The sequence below is a fragment of the Balaenoptera acutorostrata genome, chromosome 18 (assembly GCF_949987535.1).
Source record: "Balaenoptera acutorostrata chromosome 18, mBalAcu1.1, whole genome shotgun sequence".
NCBI lineage: Eukaryota > Metazoa > Chordata > Mammalia > Artiodactyla > Balaenopteridae > Balaenoptera > Balaenoptera acutorostrata.
In genome coordinates, this window is record NC_080081.1 from 3,275,567 (window position 1) to 3,294,841 (window position 19,275).

Consider the following 19,275-nt stretch of genomic DNA (forward strand, 5'->3'; position numbering starts at 1 on the left):
GCGACTCTGGGGCTTAAGGATGCCGCTGGCAGTGTGGGCCTGGAGTCAGCTGGCTTCACCCAGGTCTCATTGATCCTGATTTGTTTGGAGATTAAAGGATGTCATATTGGTGTGTTTTAACTTAAATCCTGCTCCCCATTGCTTTAAAAGCTATATCTACAGCCCATGCCACCACTTCAGATAGTTACTTCCTTACTTATTTTCTTTTCTGGCATGTTTTATAGACTAGTGTTTGTACATGAAAACATTCTCTTTCAGAACCAGAAGGCAAGAGCTGTAGCTGGGAAAGTAAGAAGTGTTCCACACCTAGGAACCTCTGGGTTCTACGTGGTACCACCTTTGTATGCCATGAAAATGACTAAAGCCCTGCTTTTAAAGGAATTTTTAGACATGCCAATGACGTCAGTGCCTTAACATGCTGCACGGGGCATGGAGATGGAGTAGGTCAACGAGAGGGAGGTTTTTTAAAAAATTTTTTTCACTGTTTACCTGGGGAAGGGGGCTCTATGGAGGAAGGTCTGGAGAGACTTCACAGAGGTGGTAACTTTGATCTGAATTTTGAAAAATGAAATGGGCACCGGGTAGAAAGGGGGAAAGAAGGCACTTCCACGGGGCTTGATGTAGACAAGCACCAGTAATGACACTGAACTTCATTCTCTAACAGGGAATCACAAACCCACGGGGACTTTGATTCTGGTGTGAACAGGGGTGGGATGGTTGACAAACCAGGACTCTCCAGCCAGGGTGCCTGGAGTGGAATCCTGAATCTGGCACCTAATGGTTGTGTGACCTTAAGCAAGCCCATCAGCTTCCTCACCTGTAAAGTGGGTGCACAGTAATCATCTGCCTCAAAAGGACAGATCTGGGCTACTTAAGAGTGCCCTAAAAATGTAATGAGTGCTCTATAAATGCAGGCGATTATGATTGTGTCATGGTTAACTCTTTGACTTGAGAAAATCCCTAAACATTCTGAATTATGATTATCCTGATGACTCAATCAGATAATGTTAAAGGAAAGTACTTCTCACAATTTGTGGCCCTATAAAAATATACAATAGTCTTTTCCTTCCTTAGTAACAAGAAGATTTCAAAATACTGAGCAACACGCTAGACTTATAACATAACTAGGATTTATATATGATTTACAACTAAAGAAAGTTATGCAAGAAGAAGGTCTACAAGTTTTTTGAATTTTAGAGTAAGATATAAAGGGCAGTACTGAGTAGTTTAAACAACAGTTAAATGTTTTGGAAACTGGGATTTGTATATGTATTTTCAGGGGTCCTCAAGTTCTTGGGACAGCCTCAAATTTTTTGCTTTTTTATTTGTATGTGCTTTGGATCACTTGAATACCTACTTTTTAAGCTAGCGCTCAGTGAGATTTAATTTTCTGACTTTGGTTTTTATTTACAAGCAGATTGACACAGGTAATATTGTTTATCTTGTTTCAGGTTAATGAGAAAAAGGTAGATGGATTTGATATTCAAATAAGGCACTTTCCTCCAATAAAAAGCTAAGTGATTTGACATCGTAGGGTAGGTTGCCTAGCAGTTCAAATAGAAGTGATAGACTGGGACCAATCAAAGGCACAAGATGGCAGATCTGTACCAAAGTTCATGAATTTGAGTCAGTACCAGATTCATATTTTCAACAGTAATTTCAGCTAAAGAAAATCATACCTAACATAAATGTTGTGAATTTTAATGTTTTCTTGCTTTTGTAGGTTTTTGTTTCACTCAATTTGTAAATTGGCTTTGATTTTATAGCTGTAGTAAAAGCTAAAAGGATAAAGAGATTTTACTTAACGATATGTGTATACACTTAATTAACATTATAATGAAATAATTTAAGAAATGTTAAGAGTCAAGGATGACTTTTTATTATTTAAAAAGGGTCATATATATTATAATATGCAAGTGGGAGGAAAATGCTGATCTAAGTGGGTAGAATTCCCTGTGAGTAAAATTAGTCACTGCTTGACAAGACTATGGGTGTCCTTTAGAGTCTAAAACTGGTAAATTAGTAAATTAATCTCTGCCCAGCACAATGCATACAATGCACTTACGTAGAGGGTCTGGATGGAGTCAGTGTATGAATGCCAAGATGCATGTTTGAGAAAAGGGACAAATGTCATCATGGTGTATTAGACTTGTGGTTTCACTTTTTTGTAAACTTGGGGGGCAATTGAGCACCACACCTCCATCAATTCCTGGGAAGGGAAAGGAAGAGAGTGCCTTTGAGCAATGCCAGACGGACTGTGGATGAATTCTCAGACTTGAGATGTAATTCACATCTCACAGATTCAGATAAGACCCTTTCAAACACTGTAAAGCCCTGGGAACGTACTAAAAATGCTCTGCTGCTCTGAAATCACACAGGGTGTGAGGCGTCCCGGACTCATTAGTTACTCTGAATTCAGACCTGCCTACATGGGTTTGAATGGTGGGTGAGAGGGGTCATTCAAGAGCGTGGGACAGTCACCCTAGACTTCAGGGTGGCCAAACGATGCAATGCCTCGAGCAATCAAATAGGCTTATCCTATTCTACCGTCTGAATGTGTGTCCCCCAGATTCACATGTTGGGGTCCTACACCCAAAGTGATGGCATTTGGAATAAGGCTTTTGGGAGGTGATTGGGTCATGAGGGTGGAGCCCTCATGAATGGGATTAGTGCTCTTATAAAAGAGACCTCACAGAGCTCCCTCACCCCTTCTGCCCTGTAAGGACACAGCCAGAAGTCTGTGACCTGAAAAACAGACTTCACCCAACCACTCTGGCACCCTGATCTCAGACTTCCAGCCCCCAGAACGGTGAGAAATAGAATTCTGTTGTTTATAAGCCACCCAGTCTGTGGCATTTTGTTACAGCAGCCAGAATGGACTAAGACATCTTATGCCCAGAATTATTATTTTTGGATGTGATGGGGAAAAATGGTACTATTCTATGACAGGTGCCAAACTCAGGCTTCTAGAAAAGGGCACACACTATCTGTCAGCTTAAATGTCTTTGAAAACAAATTGTTTGGTGGAGGATCTAATAATACACTTGGAAATTATTCTGTGATTTTTATTTGAAAATTTGACACCTGGAAGAGATCTGGAAACTTCAGAGCTTAGGGTCCACTTGGAATAAGTATTTACTGGGAGCTGAGATAAGGTGACTCCTTCAGCACCACTGGAAAGCAACACCTGAGTCACTGCAGGTAGGCTGCACTTAAGGGGTGGTCAGCATTTTAAATTGACACCCTCCTGTCAGTTTAGACCCCCTAAAACGTGGCCTGGCTTGCATATATAGCTCCGCTTTCTCCATTCTGCCCTTATGGAAGGATGGAGCAAGGGAGGAGCTAAGCCATCCACGTTCAGTAAACAGCCATGCCTCTGATCAGCCCATGTCAAGCTCCCAGAACATGTGAACAGACACATAGATGATCACAGTCTGAAGTCATTTCCCTATGGGCTAGGATCCTCATCCTGGAACAAAATCCCTTCCTTTCAGCAGATTTTTAACAAGAAGATTCCTTAATTGAAATTAATCCTTAGAAAATAGTGTTACTTAAGACACTGGTGATTACGATCTGGACAACTCAGGATGGGGTTAAAAATAATGTGTTTTTTTTTCCCTGTTATTGAGAAAAATCTTGTTGATTTGGTATTTAAAAGTCATGAATCTAGACTCCATCCTCTTCACCACCCCCCAACTCCAGATTTGTAAACTGTTTTGTGTCTTCTAATGTCTAGGAGACAGCAATTAGATGTGAAGATAGAATTTGACTAAGTGACCTCTTGCAAGTTCTACATCCCTAAGTGGGACTTTTATAATCTGTGCACTTACCTTCAGGGGTTAAAAACCACAAAATCTCTCACAACCCAGAAGGAAGCACAACATTATGTAAAGGCTTAATGAGGTTTATTACATATATATCTACTTGCTAATTTTTAATGGTTTTCTATTGTGTCATTAACAGAGTCCTATGACATGAACTAATTAAAAAATGAGATACAAATTTTCCTCACTTCCTGTGGCTATGCATTTCTATGAATAATATTAATAAATATAAATTAATAATTTGCTGCTGATTTTTACCTTAAGTCTTTCCCTTCTAGGATAAAAATAGTCTTTGTTAAATAATTCATATGTAAAATCATGTTGCTGTTCATTTGTCACAGCATTGATTTTTCTATTGACTATTCACCCAAAGGTGAAAAGAGGCATTTACTGACATTTATGGAAATTAAAAGAAGACAGCCTCTTGGCTGACTGAATAGTGAATATCAGTGTTTCAAATGCAAATTCCATTTCCACTCATGCTAACAACATGTTGGAGGAAAAGCATTAAAAAATGAAATTTGAAAATCAGTTTGTAAAACCAAAGTTTACCTAAATAGATCCCAATGACATGGCTTAAAATGAAATTTGATTCAAAAAGTCTCTGATTAGAGGGTTGTGTATCTCCATACTTTAGGAAAAAAAATCAAGAAAATGATCTGAAAGCAAAACAGCATTTCTGGTTTAGGCAGAAGAGAGCTGATCCCTCTTAATTCAGAAATAGTCATTTAGACAGCAATCCAATTACATTCTTTCTTGCTATTTTGTCTCCTTTTTCGCCTACGGGTTAAAAAAGGGAAAATATCCCTTAAAAGGAACAGGTTCTATTGGAAACAAGAGTATATCTGGACAACAGACAGTGAGGGAAGGAAGAGAGGATTTTAATTTTTTTACCTTATCTGTGCAAGTTGATTTCTTTAAAAAAAATTAACCACTGTCCTTTATTTTTATAATAAGTAATATTATATTGGAGAACATTTAATATAATTTAAGTGGACATTTATTTGCATTTTGCAGCTGATTTTAAGTCCATAGCTAAGAATAAAAATGGACTCTGATGAGTGGATGCATGTTTCTTCCTACTGATGGAAAGTTATAAAATAGAAATTCATGATTGTGCATCACATGACAATTAATTCGTGACATTTCAGGATATGGATTTTTGTATGAGTTCTGGGCTCTTACCTCAATTCACTTAAAAACATGGCAGTACCAGTATTAGTGACTAGAAGATTGTAGCAAAAACTAATAACATATATTTAGAGTACATTTATAGTAATGACATATTACAGTAATGGGTTCAAATACAGAGAATACATGGAAAAACATAAATCTATTATAACGGAAACATAGAAAGTAAGAGTACTACAATTCCTTTAAATATATTTTTCTTGGGATTATATGGGAGGCTCACAGCAAATACCAGGAGGTATTATTAAGGACAAATAATCTACTAGATTTTCTCTCTCTAAAGAATAAGTCTGTTTATAAAATGTGCTTGTTCAAAAATCTTCAATGCCGCCGCCTTGCCCTAGCCTAAAGAGTCAAGTCCACACACCTTAGCATGTTACAGAAAACCCTGGATTTTCTGACCACACTAATTATTCCAGCTTCATCATCACTCACCCTCACATAGACTGTATATGTCAATTCAATCAGATGTACCCAGAACACACTCTGTAATTCTATTTATCTTCTCTGTAACAGTCCCAGTTTGTACACCCAGATACAGAAAGCTTTAAGGTTTTCAGAGCCCATTTCAAGCATCATCTTCATGATCTTGTTTCATATTCTTAAAGCATTTTCACAGGTTATTCTAGTAAAATCTCATAACCATGTGAAATAAGCAGGTTAAGGATTATTAGCCTCTTTTCATAGATGCTGAAATTCATCTTTAAAGCCCAAACTCACTTGGCTAGTCAGTGGTAGAGTCTGGATTCAAATCCAAGTACATTGAGTTTAGTCAACCTTCTTAATCACGTTGACTTCCAAGAAGTTTTTCTTGTCTGCTAATCAATGAGCACATGTGCTTTCAATGATTATGAGACAGAAAGTGCTGTGATGGGGTCTATGCGACTTAGAATCATGCATTACGACCTGCTCCCTCAAGAGGCTTTCATTTGCATATGAGCAACAGGACATAAAAACATAAAGAGTTAGATGAATAAACATGCTTAAACAGGATGTCAGCGCAAAAACTTCATGAGGAAGCACAGCATTAACTGACTAATAAATTACAGACGCAATGACTGTTGTTGGAATACAGAGGAGACATGACTCATTTCAAGGCCAATACGGCCAAGAGATTCCTGTTGGGCTGTGGGATTTGTTTTGGACTAAAAGGATGAGTCGGACACACAAAGAAGAAAGGCAACTTGGGTCGAGTGGGATAAGGAATGGTGTCCACACTTTTGTTCACATCTACATTGACAATGACCGAAGAACACAAGAGAGAGAAAACACTGTCATGTGATGTACAACTTGAGAGTTAGCTTTGAACTAGTAATGCAGGTGTGAATAAGTCAGAAAGGAGATAAGATATAGGTGTGAAAGTGAGGAAAGCAAGGGTCACAACCACGGCAGATAAGCACTCCACAGCCTCCAGAGGATGGAGGGTCCAAGTCCAAGGATACTGACCCCCACTGTCCAAATAGCCAGTATCTTCACTTGCATTGCTTCACAGGGCACAGTTTACCTGTTAACTTATTCATTTCTCAAAATACTTATTTCCGGAAACAATCACAATCTGTGTGTTATGGTATTAAATATAATTAAATAAGAATGAGGAAAACCACTTCGTGATACTGAATGCTAATAAAACTACTAGCCCAATCTAAATAGATTTTAAAAATCAACTATATTTAAGAAAGGGGCATAGTTTAGCACCTCCATTGACCGTGGAACTCACTGCATGGGGGAAGCATCTTCTCTGTCCTCAACCTTGAGTCTCCCTCCAAAGTTTAGTTACCAGTTAGGGTCACCCGCTTGAGAATGAGAGATGAGAGAGGCAATTCCTTCTCATCATTAAATGCACAAATAGGTCCTAAGAGTATTAGACCATTTCTCCAGGATGCCCAGTTTATTATAGGGGTCTGACTTTGTCCCTGAGTAAAATAAAGTCTATTGATTTGGAGGGATTTCTGTGCGACCAGTTGTTAAGAATTACAAGCTTTGGTTTTACATATTTATGACTCGGTGGGAGCACCAGTGATCATTATTTTGTATTAAAATGTCTGATAAGCAACAGTCCAATAATCCTATCATCAGAAGACATGAACAGGCATGATTTTTACTACCTTAAAGAATAAAGATTGCTAAATAATAATGCAGGCTAAACTTAGTGAATTAAGGACTATAAATAATGCTCAGTAGCAACACATAAAACATTAGGCCAAATAAATGAGAAAGGGTACCAGTTTACGTTACCCAAGATGCTGTAGCAGACAAACCACAAATACCAGTGGATTGACACAAAATCCACCCATTTTAGCCTTGTTCATGTTAAGGCTGAAACGGGTGTTTCTGATCAGTGGATGGATGGCCTCCACGTTGTCACAAATGTACTCTGCATCTTCCAGGGTCTTGGAGGATTGTGTATCCAGCTTTTGGATGGGAAAGGGCATAAAGCACTCACAGTCCAAGGGAGGTTTGCATGGGCCAAGGCTGGAGGGAGCTCACATCAGTACAGCTCCTGCTCCATTGGCTGTATCTCAGTCACATGACCACTCCCAACCACAAGCATGCTGGGAAACATAGTCTAGCTAGGCGCTTCCAAAGAAATGGATTTGTTGGGCACTGTGTCTGCCAGGGGTGGTGCCTAGGGGCCAATGACTGTGTCTTTAAGACATAGTGGTTGCAAATCATGTGGGTACAAATGCTAGAGAAAATAGAGAAAGGAAAAGAGATGTCAGGAAGCATTAGAAAGGAAAATAGACAAGATTCTGCCAAAGTAGGCAACATACAAGAGCAGATCTTTTTAATCAAGACTCCTTTCCCAAAATAGATATTAAAAATCACCTGCAAGTGTATACAATTAATTTAAATCCACTTGGGCTTCAAAATCTAGGCTTTTTGTGTCATTGACTTCATGACACTTCTTCCCAATATCATAGTTCATCTGTTTTAGAACCTATTTCTGACTCTGTCAGAAATGACAGTTTCAAATAATAGTGTAATCATAGAAATCAGAGAAAAATCAGGTCTTGGAGGTCTACTAAGGTCATAAAATAAATTCCTTCACCAAGGTTGGCTAGATTACGTTTCAGCACCATGGAAAACTTTCTGTTCCTTTAGCCTAAATTTTTCTTTCAAAGTTGTCAGGCCCCATTAATGTACAGAGCAGTACACTTAATAAGTCAGAAACTCTGGGGCCCAGGTTCCCAGGTATCAATCTTCCAGTTCTCTGTATCTGGAGCAGGAACAGAGCTATTTGTCTTATATTTTCCACTTATAGAAAAGGCAAACCTGGTTAACAGTTTTGAAGAAAGACAACGCAATGCAGTCATAACTGGGATTTAACATTTAGCCTCTTGCTGTCGTTTGTAACTTAAAAATTCCCTTTTTCTAGAATTAACACTTATAGCTAATGGTAATTTCTACTGCTCTTCAGGGAAACATCTAGTCGTACTGCAGAATGGAGTTACTCCATTCCAGCCGCGCTGGCCATCTTGCGATCCAGGCCGGCTCCTGTCCAGGGTCTTTGCTCCTTCCCCACCCTGACCTCAAGCCTGGCTGACTCCCTGACTTTCTTACTGTGTCTTTGCTCAGCGAGGCTTTTGTTGTCCATCGGATTTAAAACTGCAGCCCTACCCCACCTTCTCCCACACCACTCTTGTCACTCCCAGCCCTACTTATCCTGTTTCTTTCTAAAATTTATTTTAAGAAATATTAAAGGAACGAGAAATCAGAATTGTGACTATGTTTGTATTTTTATTTTTTGGCCATGCCGCATGTGGGATCTTAGTTCCCCAACCAGGGATCGAACCCGTGCAGGGGAAGCATGGAGTCTTAACTCCTGGACCTCTAGGGAAGTCCTGAGACTATGTTTTTAAAAAGGAGAAAGGTGACCTGCAGAGATATCACAAGACCTTTCTCCTTTTTAAAAACATAGTCACCAAGTATACTTCAACAAAACAAACAAACAAAAAACACATAGTCACAATTCTGCTTTCTCGTTCCTTTCATATTTCTTAAAATTGATTTTTCCTCATTGATAATAGTCAATGTCTTCACTGGAAAAACATTCTGCATTTGAATACATTTAGGATACAATTCTATGAAGGAAAAAATACAAAATATAGGATTTGTTTTTGTTATTTTCCAAGGTTCTATATATCTATACAGGACATGTTCCTTTCCTGTTGAAAACGCTGCCATTTAACTCTTAACCATAAAATTAATTTACTGCCTTCATTGCTTGCCCATAATATGGAAGTCACGAGTGGTGCATACTGATTTCCCGAAACCTCAGCGGTGTGAAGAGCTTTCTATGATAGATCTCCTTCGGTTTGTAGCTTACAAGTGAAATACACATAATTCCTTTGGAAATGGTTGTCTAATTTCTATTCCCCATCATGTGTTTTAGAATTACCCCCTTAACATTAAAGGAAAAGTGTCTACATTTTGTTATTTTATCTAACACACTGTTTCTTTTCCATGCAACAATATAGTTCAAGCAGTCCATGTGACAAATAAAATGAATATAGAAAGAAGGCATTGGGTTTATTGAGCGCTCTGCAACTCCTCATTTCTTTGATATGTGACATTACAAAAAGGTTCTTTTGATGGTTCAGTAAAACAAACCACATAACAATTTGTTTCTTGATGTGGATCAACTGCGTATTGATTCTGTTAGGGCTTTCATTGGCGGCTGTGTCGGAAGGGAGTAGATATTTATTAAGCTCTCAGGCACGGGATTCCCACTATTTTATCAGAAACCATCAATGATTTCTTACATTGAATATTTGAATATTACAGATATTAAGAATAACTTTTAGTGCTCTTTTAAAAAGCCAAAGAATATAACAAAAAGTTTGGCAAGAAATACAATAAATGCCCACAATGAAAATAGAATATCGTAAACCACACAATATTACTGGGCAGAACAGATAGATGAGAGGAATAAAATGGCAGGCAGTGAAATCTGGTAAAGTTAAAATGAGAATGCAAATACAAATTAACTATGCTCAAATAAAAAATAATCTCATTCTTCAATGTCAAGTGTGGACCCCTAAACAGATGTGTAAAGAGCAATTTTATGCCGAGGGCAAGCGCTGAGCACTTTATTTCATCCATCCTCTCTGCTGTCCGCTTGCCTTTAGGCCCGCCCTCTTCTGCTCTGCTCAGGCTTTTGCTCTATTTATAATCCGTGGGCTCCCTGTATCAGGTTACCTGGCCCCCTGAGTCAGCATTGCAGTCTCAGCACAAACACGAAGAAGTCCCTCTAGGCTGGTGGGTGTATTCTCAGTATTTCATTCAGTGCTGAGTCTCTCCCCACTGACTTACTTCTAAGGGACTGCATCATGCCAAATGGTATAAACTTTAAAAAAATGATTTCACATGTTACAAAATGTCAAGTAGATAAATGGCATGGTATTTTTATAAACACTGTCTAATTCAAAAACCAACATGAAGTGGCTTTTTCAACCTCTGCGATTCCAGTTTCGAGAACTGGGAAATGACACAAAGCCCCCCTTCAGGACTAGGATGTGGGATCCCACGATGTTACACTTTCACTGCTGGTTTACTTGTGCCCTGGGGTGCAGAGGACATGAATAGTTCACCTTGGTTCACAGCCTGGACCTACCAAGCCTTCTACATAAGGAGCATAAATGATCACGGCCACATACTCGATCCGGCTAGTGTCTCAGCTTTTACTAGTTCCAAATATTTTAAGCAAAATTGATTTTTACTACTTTTACATAAAGTCCTTACATTTTGCAAATTAATTTTAAAAATATGATGGAATAGAACATAAACTACATTTTCCATATTCTGTACCTTGAGAAAAGAAGCTATTTATGGAGGTGCTACCCCTATTAGAAAATTGTTTACATCTACATTAAGAATAATGCAGGGCTTCCCTGGTGGTGCAGTGGTTGAGAATCTGCCTGCCAATGCAGGGGACATGGGGTCGAGCCCTGGTCTGGGAAGATCCCACATGCTGCGGAGTAACTAGGTCCGTGAGCCACAACTACTGAGCCTGCGCGTCTGGAGCTTGTGCTCCGCAACAAGAGAGGCCACGACAGTGAGAGGCCCACACACTGCGATGAAGAGTGGTCCCCGCTCGCCACAACTAGAGAAAGCCCTCGCACAGAAACGAAGACCCAACACAGCCATAAATAAATAAATAAATAAAAATAAAAATAAATAAAAACATTTCATTACACAATACGTTTAAAAAAAAAAGAATAATGCACACTCTGTGTGAAACTTGAAAGATGAATGGATAAAGAAGATGTGGTACATGTATACAATGGAATACTACTCAACCATAAAAAAGAACGAAATAATGCCATTTGCAGCAGCATGGATGCAACTAGAGATGATCAGACTAAGTGAAATAAGTCAGAAAGAGAAAGACAAACACCATATGATATCACTTATATGTGGAATCTAAACTATGGCACAAATGAACCTATCTGCAAAACAGAAACAGACTCACAGACATAGAAAACAAACTTGTCGTGGCCAATGGGGAGGTGGGGAGGGAGAGGGATGGACTGGGAGTTTGGGGTTAGTAGATGCAAACTATTACATTTAGAATGAATAAACAACAAGGTCCTACTGTATAGCACAGGAAACTATATTCAATATCCTGTGATAAACCATAATGGAAAAGAATATAAAAAAGGAATGTATATATATGTATAGCTGAGTCACTTTGCTGTACAGCAGAAATCAGCATAACATTGTAAATCGACTATACTTCAATTAAAAAAAATAGAGAATAAAAAATAAAATTTAAAAAAAGCCTTTTGCTATAAAGTAAATTTTATAGATAATAACAATAAAATCAAATTAGTGTGTCAGTCAAAATTCTTCTTTGCAAGCAACAGAAACTAACTCTAACAGGTAGAAGATTTATTGGAAAGCAAAATAATTGGACGTGAAGTTAAGGACAGGTTTGGCACGTGGGCTGCATTCAAGGTGAACGCGGTGACCGGCGGTCACAGACACAGGTTAGCATCTTTGGCCACCGGAGGGAGCCATTGTGGCCAGATGACACCCCCATGGCGACATCTATCCTCCTCCCTTCCATCGTATGTCTCTCAACCCATAACCCATGGTGGATAGACAGAGCCCATCTCACATGCATTTATCCAGCTGTCAAAGGAAGGGAGGAAGGTGAAATCTCTCTCCTTATATTATCATGGTGGTAGGCCAGAAACTTAAATATGTGGCCAGCAGCTAAAAACACAAACCACAAATGTCCACTACAGCTACTTAAGATTTTCACCTTGACCAAAACTTCTTTAAATTTTATGTAAAAGTTGGGTGACTCCTCCATTGCTTTTAATGTCATGGTAAGCTCACTCTCAGAAACAAGACATAGGATCTTGACATCCATTCAAACTGTGGACACTGCATTTTCCCTATGACCTCTGGAAAATTACTAAATCTATTTCTTGTTTTCTTTATCTACAGTAACACCCAGACATTTTATCTTCCTTAAAGGGATTTCATTAAAATCACTGATGATGCTAATTAAAATATAGACATCCTCAAATAGGAATTCAATTTTTAGTCAACATTTAATTTTATTGCTACATGCCCAATCAGTTCAGAGCTGATTTTATAGAATTCTTATTTAATAGCATTACTAGAAAATCTAGAATGCAATATGCCTGTATGTGTCCATATTTCCTCTATAAATGTCATACAAGAAGCATTTATGCTGAGAGATGTGTGGCCATTCAAGGCATAGTTCCACATAACTGTTATAGGTCCCCAACACTGACACATGTGTCCTGCCAGGAGAATGCCCACACCAGGCATGGAAGAAAATGAGCCTGGTTTTCCATTTCCTTGAAAAAATGCACTGTGAGATAACTGGAGATTGTTTGCATTTGAAAACAAGCCCTCATTGAAAACTGGGAATGGAAAATTACTCCCGGTGATCTCTCCCATCCCTCTTTGCATCTTAGCCAAATCCATGAAAGATCAGAGGGAAAGTTCCAGAGATGCCTATTTTATGCAGCTTCTTTCAAAATTAACCCTTTTCTCTATGAACCACATTGTAGTGGGAGCCCTGGGAAGGATGTATCTATCACTGTGCTCTAACGTATAGGAGCCAACCCTATAATAAAAATCAAGCCAATGTTCTTTACAAGCAGGTTCCCCCGTGAATTATCATAGATAAAGCAGCTGTAATGCTTACAAGGTAAAGTAAATGCATCTCTAAGGAACAGAGGGGAGATTAGGACAATCTATTATTGCAAGCAATCAGCATTTTTTTTCTATTTCAATGCCTATATATCAGCGTAAGTGATTTCAGCATATTGTCTACTGTAAGATTTATTTTTAAGATTAAATTATTGATTTTTCCCACTAGCTCATCAGTGTTATTTAGAAAATCTAAGCTGATAATATAACCGTGCCTATATAATGTCAAATGTTCAGATGAAAACAGATCCTTGGCTGGATAGTTGGTTTCATGAAAACATATGAATACTTGACTGAGTTTTTAAATGATTTTAATGTAGATATTTGACAAAGCAAAAGTTGTGCTGTAATTTCATAAAAAATAATCTTGCTGCTAAAGCAATAATCTTTAATATATTGATAATAAAATCTTTGATACATTGTTGGTTGTGTACCACCTTCAAAGCAAAGTCATATTTTTTGAAGATACTTATTGAAAACAATATTTTAAAGTTCAACATAAAAAGGACACTAAACTATTGATATAAATCCTTTATTCTTTCTACAAACACTAGAGTTTATTTTAAAGTGATAATCCTCTTTATTTTGGCAAAATTTTTGAGGCCGAACACATTATGCATACACGTGAAATTACTGAAGCACATCAAAACAGTTTTGTGAACTGCAATCTCATTTTGATTTTGCAGTATTCTGATCATATGATAGTTTATAAATGAATTTGGATTACATGGAATTTGAGGTGGTAACTGAGAAATGGCCATGAAACCACAGGGGCTTCAAGCATTTTATTCCCATATTGTCCTCACTTACAGCCTTCCTATTTCAGCTGAGGTCAAATGCAGGAAATACTAATACCATTCAGCAGATGCAATATACCCTTCACCTGACAGTGATTTTAAAATGCCACTACATAAATTGTCATAACAGTTCATATGAAACCATCTATTAATTTTTATTTGTTGTGGATGTTCTTCTTTTTTTGAAACCAGCAGAAAATAGAGAGCAGTTAGCTGATACAAAGGGAAAGAGAATGTTGAGGTGAAGAAACTTACAGCAGAGTTGAAAATAACTGTGTTCCCTAGTCCAATAAGAACAAACACTCTTGGTCACACCTTCATGAATCTCTTGTAGGCATTTAACTTCGGTTATCATAGCAAAGGTAAGCATTGAGGAGTCATTACCTGAGTGGTGTGACTCTCTCTATGTCTCTGAAAGGAGGAGGTCCCACTCCCAGACAACCTGGAGAATCCATCGTCTTCAGGTAAACCTATGGAGGTCAACACAAAATAGCCGTTAAGTTGTGTGTCCTTTCCCCAAATAAAGTCGTGTACTTATCGAACAAACTAAAATGGTGACATTTCATGGATTGAAATGAAGGTCAGTAAACACTCACTGAAAAATAAATTTCCCAAGGCAGCATGGTAATACCAGGTATTGCTGGAGTTCCATCTAATCAAAGAGGAAATGTACTGGCAAAAAAAGATGAAATGATAATGAAGAAATATGTCATAATAGCACAAACGTGGTCAAAGAAGTACTGGAGGGGAGAAGGAAAACTTTTCTAGAGGCTGAAAATAGTCTGATGAAACACTGATGGGGGAAAGAGAAGCCTGTGGGCAACGGAGGGTAAATGGGTCCCTGCGGTTGCAGTTTGTTTCCCATTTGTGGGGTAGCAGGGTGGCTGAGATGGAAGACAGATAAGACACCATCAAGTCTATGTGTCAGATGAATTCTATTGACTATCGTTCATTCTACACCCAAAGGGAAGGAGGAGATTGGGTGAAATTCCATGCGGAAAAGGTCGGGGTAGCTGCCCGATCACAACAGACCAATACATAACCAACTCTATAGGCTCAGTGGTGGGTCTGAGGCAACTTATATCTCCCACGATACAGAAGTGCCTTCGAGGCTCCAAAAGGTTATAGTAATTATCCCTCGTGGCCCAAGCAGGGTTTTGCATCGTCAGCCTGGCTGACGTTCTGGGCTGTGTAATCCTCTGTTGGGGTCTGTCCTGTGCACTGCACCGTGTTCATCAGCAACACCTTCTTAGCTGTGGCAACCAAAACTGTCCCCAGACATTGCCAAATATCCCCTGGGAGGCAAAATCATCCCTGGCTGAGAAGCACTGTGAGAGAGGGATCAATCGGGTGACTTACTGATAAAAATGAATGGATTAAAAAGTAACTATCCAATGAAAGGTCAACCTAGACAACTTTAGATTCTGAAGTGATTGCTCCTCTCATCTGAAATCATAATTAACCAGTATGGTACAACTGATTAAACATGTACATGATTCCTGATTTAAACATCATTAGAAAATCACTCATATTTTTCTAGTTAGAGAGTTAGTTCTGCAGAGAAGTCCACAACATCCTGTTAACACATAAGAAGTCTTCCCAATTGATCTTCTTGAGATATATACAAATACCTTGGCATGGAAGGGTTAGTTCATTGAGACTGGGCAGACGAGGGCCAGTATCTGGGAAGTGATAGACATACAGATGGGTGGTCATGGGGGGACTGGGTCTTGGTCAAAAGCAATAGCAATGTCTAAAGTTGCCCAGGAGAATACTGTATCGAGACCCGGGTAGCAGGTGTGGGGAAGGTTCCAATCAAGCAGTGAGTGTTAGAGTGATCGGAATCAATACAGAGGAAGGGTGGGTGGAAATCCAAGATCACACACAGGTTGGCGTTCCAGGCAACTAGATAAGCAGATAGTCACAATAAAATGTATGTCCAGGTAGCAGGGCAAAGCTAAGAGTTTGGGATTCATGTGGAGGGGGATGAAGGGCTCATTGACAAGCAAGACAAATATCTGCTGCTAGAGAATCTGGTTCACTGGACGTCTTACAGAGCCTAGGAACCTGGGGAAGGAGAAGAGGGCTGTGATCCATTTTTAAAAACTAAATGATCAATTAGAAGATTGCTCGCTGAATCAGAACAGAAACTGAGCTTAGTGAGGATCCAAACTCAGAGCCAAGGCATTAGCATGAACTGCTTTACACAGTGTCAACTAAATAAAGTTAGGAAATATCTAGGTCACCCTCTGAATAAGGCACTGGGAAATGCGCCAAGACTCAAGAAAAGGTCTGCCTCCGAGGAGCTCAGATCTTCACGGTAATGCCTCTTAAGCAGGATACACAGCAGAATGACTTAAGGGTTCCACAGGGCACAGGTGGCATTGAGATGGATCTGGAGAAAGCAGGGATTCACTCTGGTTGAGGGATTAGAGGAAGAGTGATGGTGGAGATGCCAAAGGCTGTGGACCTTCCAGGATGGGGAGGCTTTTGAAAGGTGAGCAGGGTTGAGGAAGGTCAGCCTGGCCAAGGGAATGGAAGAGCTGAAGCATCGTAACATGGAATGCGAGATGTCTCCACGTCCTGGGGGTGGCCTGTAAGATGGCCGAAGTAGGGGACCTGGAGGGTGTAGTCCAGAAATTAAAGGCGTCACCTATCACGTCACAGAATCTGGCGATATTTGAAGGCAATGGGTAGCAAAGTAGATTTCTGAGAAGGGCTGTGGTACCAGGGTACCTAAGTGGTGAGTGCAAAGGCATCTCTTACCTGTCGACTAAAGAAGGGTCAGGACCGAAAGAGTCAGTGTCGGGGGTGCGGATGGAAGGCTGGGTGGTGACAGAGAAGAAAGGGGCACTGGAGAAAGTCTGGGAATGTCATTTCCTCCTGGTGATGCAGGAGGTGAGGGGGCTACAGGGGAAGAGGACTCTGGGGTGGCATGACCCTGAAGGTCATAGCAGGGAGGTGAGAAAGCCCGGTTATGGCAAATATGGCATGGGAGTGTGAATCCAGAGGAGCAAAGGAATAGCCGGAAGCACTGAAGATGCAAAGGAGATTAGAAAAGGCAGGGTTTCTCGTTTTGGCCAACAAAATCTTTTATTTTGTTGCCATATTAGAAGGGGTACTTTTTAAAGGCAAATGATCTAAAAATGACACCAAAAACACATGCCATGAAGGAAAAGAAAATGTATCAATACTTCTATTCGAACCCTAAAAATAAATATACTTTAAAAATATCAAAAAAGTAAAATGCAAATTAAAAAAGAGCAACAGAACATTTAAATACACCAAATAAAAGGCTCTATTATTCTTAAAACATCCTACAAGTCAAAATAAAGGACCTACTCTCATATTTTAAAATATGGGCAAAGACTCTGTACAGAAAATTAGAGAGACTATAAATGACCACTAAATAATACACAAGTTTATTTTCATTAAGTATTCAAAGAAGTGCACATAAAACTACAATAATTAACCCATCTTATCTATCAAGACAACAAATATCTCAAGACTCTTTATTACAGAAATTTCATGTACATATAAAAGCAAAGAGAATATGGAGTGAAACTCCATGGACCCATCACTAAGCTTCAGGATTTTCAGTATTTCAATCTTGTTTCATCTACTTCTCATAATCTTTTAAAAAAATTACAGAAATTATATTATTTCACCTGTAAATTCTTGAATATGTGTCCCTCATGTAGCTAAGGGACATTGTTACACAAAGGCGTCAGAAGAACCCCAAAGCCTTGGGGTAAAGAATCCCACTGTGGTTTCCCACGGGGTTGAAGACCCCTGATTGGTGCTGGGGGCACATTCAAGGTTCATCTGAAGCCCCTTATTTGCTGACTTCCATTGGAAGTGGGGTCTCCATCACAGAACGATTGCTCACGCATACTTATAAACCTGCTCTAGTTTTCTCAGGGCACAGCCCTCTCCCAGACCAGACTCTGGGGCAATAATTCCCAGCAAACACAGTTCTACACCCCTCCTTCCATGTACTCTTTCTGCGGCAGCAACAGTGTGCTTCCCTTCCCTTGAACTCTACCCACATACCCCGACTTCCATTCATGCCAGAGGCTCCGAATCGTAATGTCTGAACACCAGTGTAGACCATCAAAATGACCTGCGTGTTTGACTATACACACGTGGGTATTTGGGTCTATGTGTAAACAAGTCATAATGCGTTGATTCTAGTATTATAGTCTGTGTGGTCTTGGAGGAATTAATTCACTGCCTTATACCTCATCTATGTCATGTACATAATTCTTGTTTTTATTGGATAAATCCTCAGGGATCTTCTAGCTCTAAAATATCTAAGCCTTTTATGATATCTGTGTATAGGTAGTATTTATTGAGCACTAATTTTAGCTAGCATCATCGTATTGATACTAAATCCTCATAACAATCCCATGGGGCAGGTCCTATGATTGTCCCCATTTTTAAGCTGAGAAAACTGAGAATTGGAGAGGTTAAGTCATTTTCTTGGGGTCATGGAGTTAGTGTGCATCAGCCCTGGGTCAGCAGTTCCATCCGCCATTTTCAACCCGACTTCTCAACTACAGTGGAGGAAACTGAATTAAATGAAGTCCAAATTAGAAATTATTCAATATGACTTCAAACTATCTTTAATGAAAAGGAGGAGTGGAGCAGGGCTTTCTGAATGCCTGAGGAGCTTGCATTCTTGACAAACCTACCTTCTGCTGCTCAAAATAGATAATTGCACCATATTCTAGATTGTCAAGTGAAGGCTTGCTTCTTCTGGCAGTTTGGCTCTGAATCAGAAAGCAGTATGAATTCCAAAGAATCTATACAATTCCTATAAACAAGATGAGGTTGTAAAACCTATATTTGAATACATTTCATGGGTTCTAACCAAAGGCTCCTTCACTAGGGGTCTGGATCTTTCTTGAGCATGAGTGAAAAAAGCCATTCTCCAAAGTTCCCAGAGTCGATGTGGTTTGGTGCTACCATCGCACTAGGTTCAATGTGGCCTTGGAGTCTATGCAAAGAATGCAGAGCTTCTGGTCTTGTAAATGGTCTCACCCAGTACTTTAGCACCATAGATTATCCTTACGATGCATGCACCGAGGATAAACACAGCACAAATAAAGAAAGACAATCTTCAGAGAATGGTAAATGTAAAATCAAATGTAATGACTGTATTCTTTAGTTGTCATTTTTTCTGATGCCCAGCGATAAAATGTGTAGTCATCAAGCAGCAAGAAAGAAAATCATACTGAACATAAAATGGCCTAGATAGAATTTGTCAT

General features: G+C 39.3%; 1 protein-coding gene across 1 annotated transcript in view; it reads right to left on the bottom strand.

Annotated features, from left to right (window-relative positions):
• The window catches only part of MYO16 (myosin XVI), a 545,489-nt gene that overhangs the window by 6,228 nt on the left and 519,986 nt on the right, over window positions 1-19,275 (bottom strand). Inside the window, exon 34 of the mRNA XM_057532523.1 lies at window positions 14,390-14,475. Within this exon, the coding sequence (XP_057388506.1) occupies window positions 14,390-14,475 (86 nt within the window). The remainder of the gene's footprint in view (window positions 1-14,389; window positions 14,476-19,275) is intronic.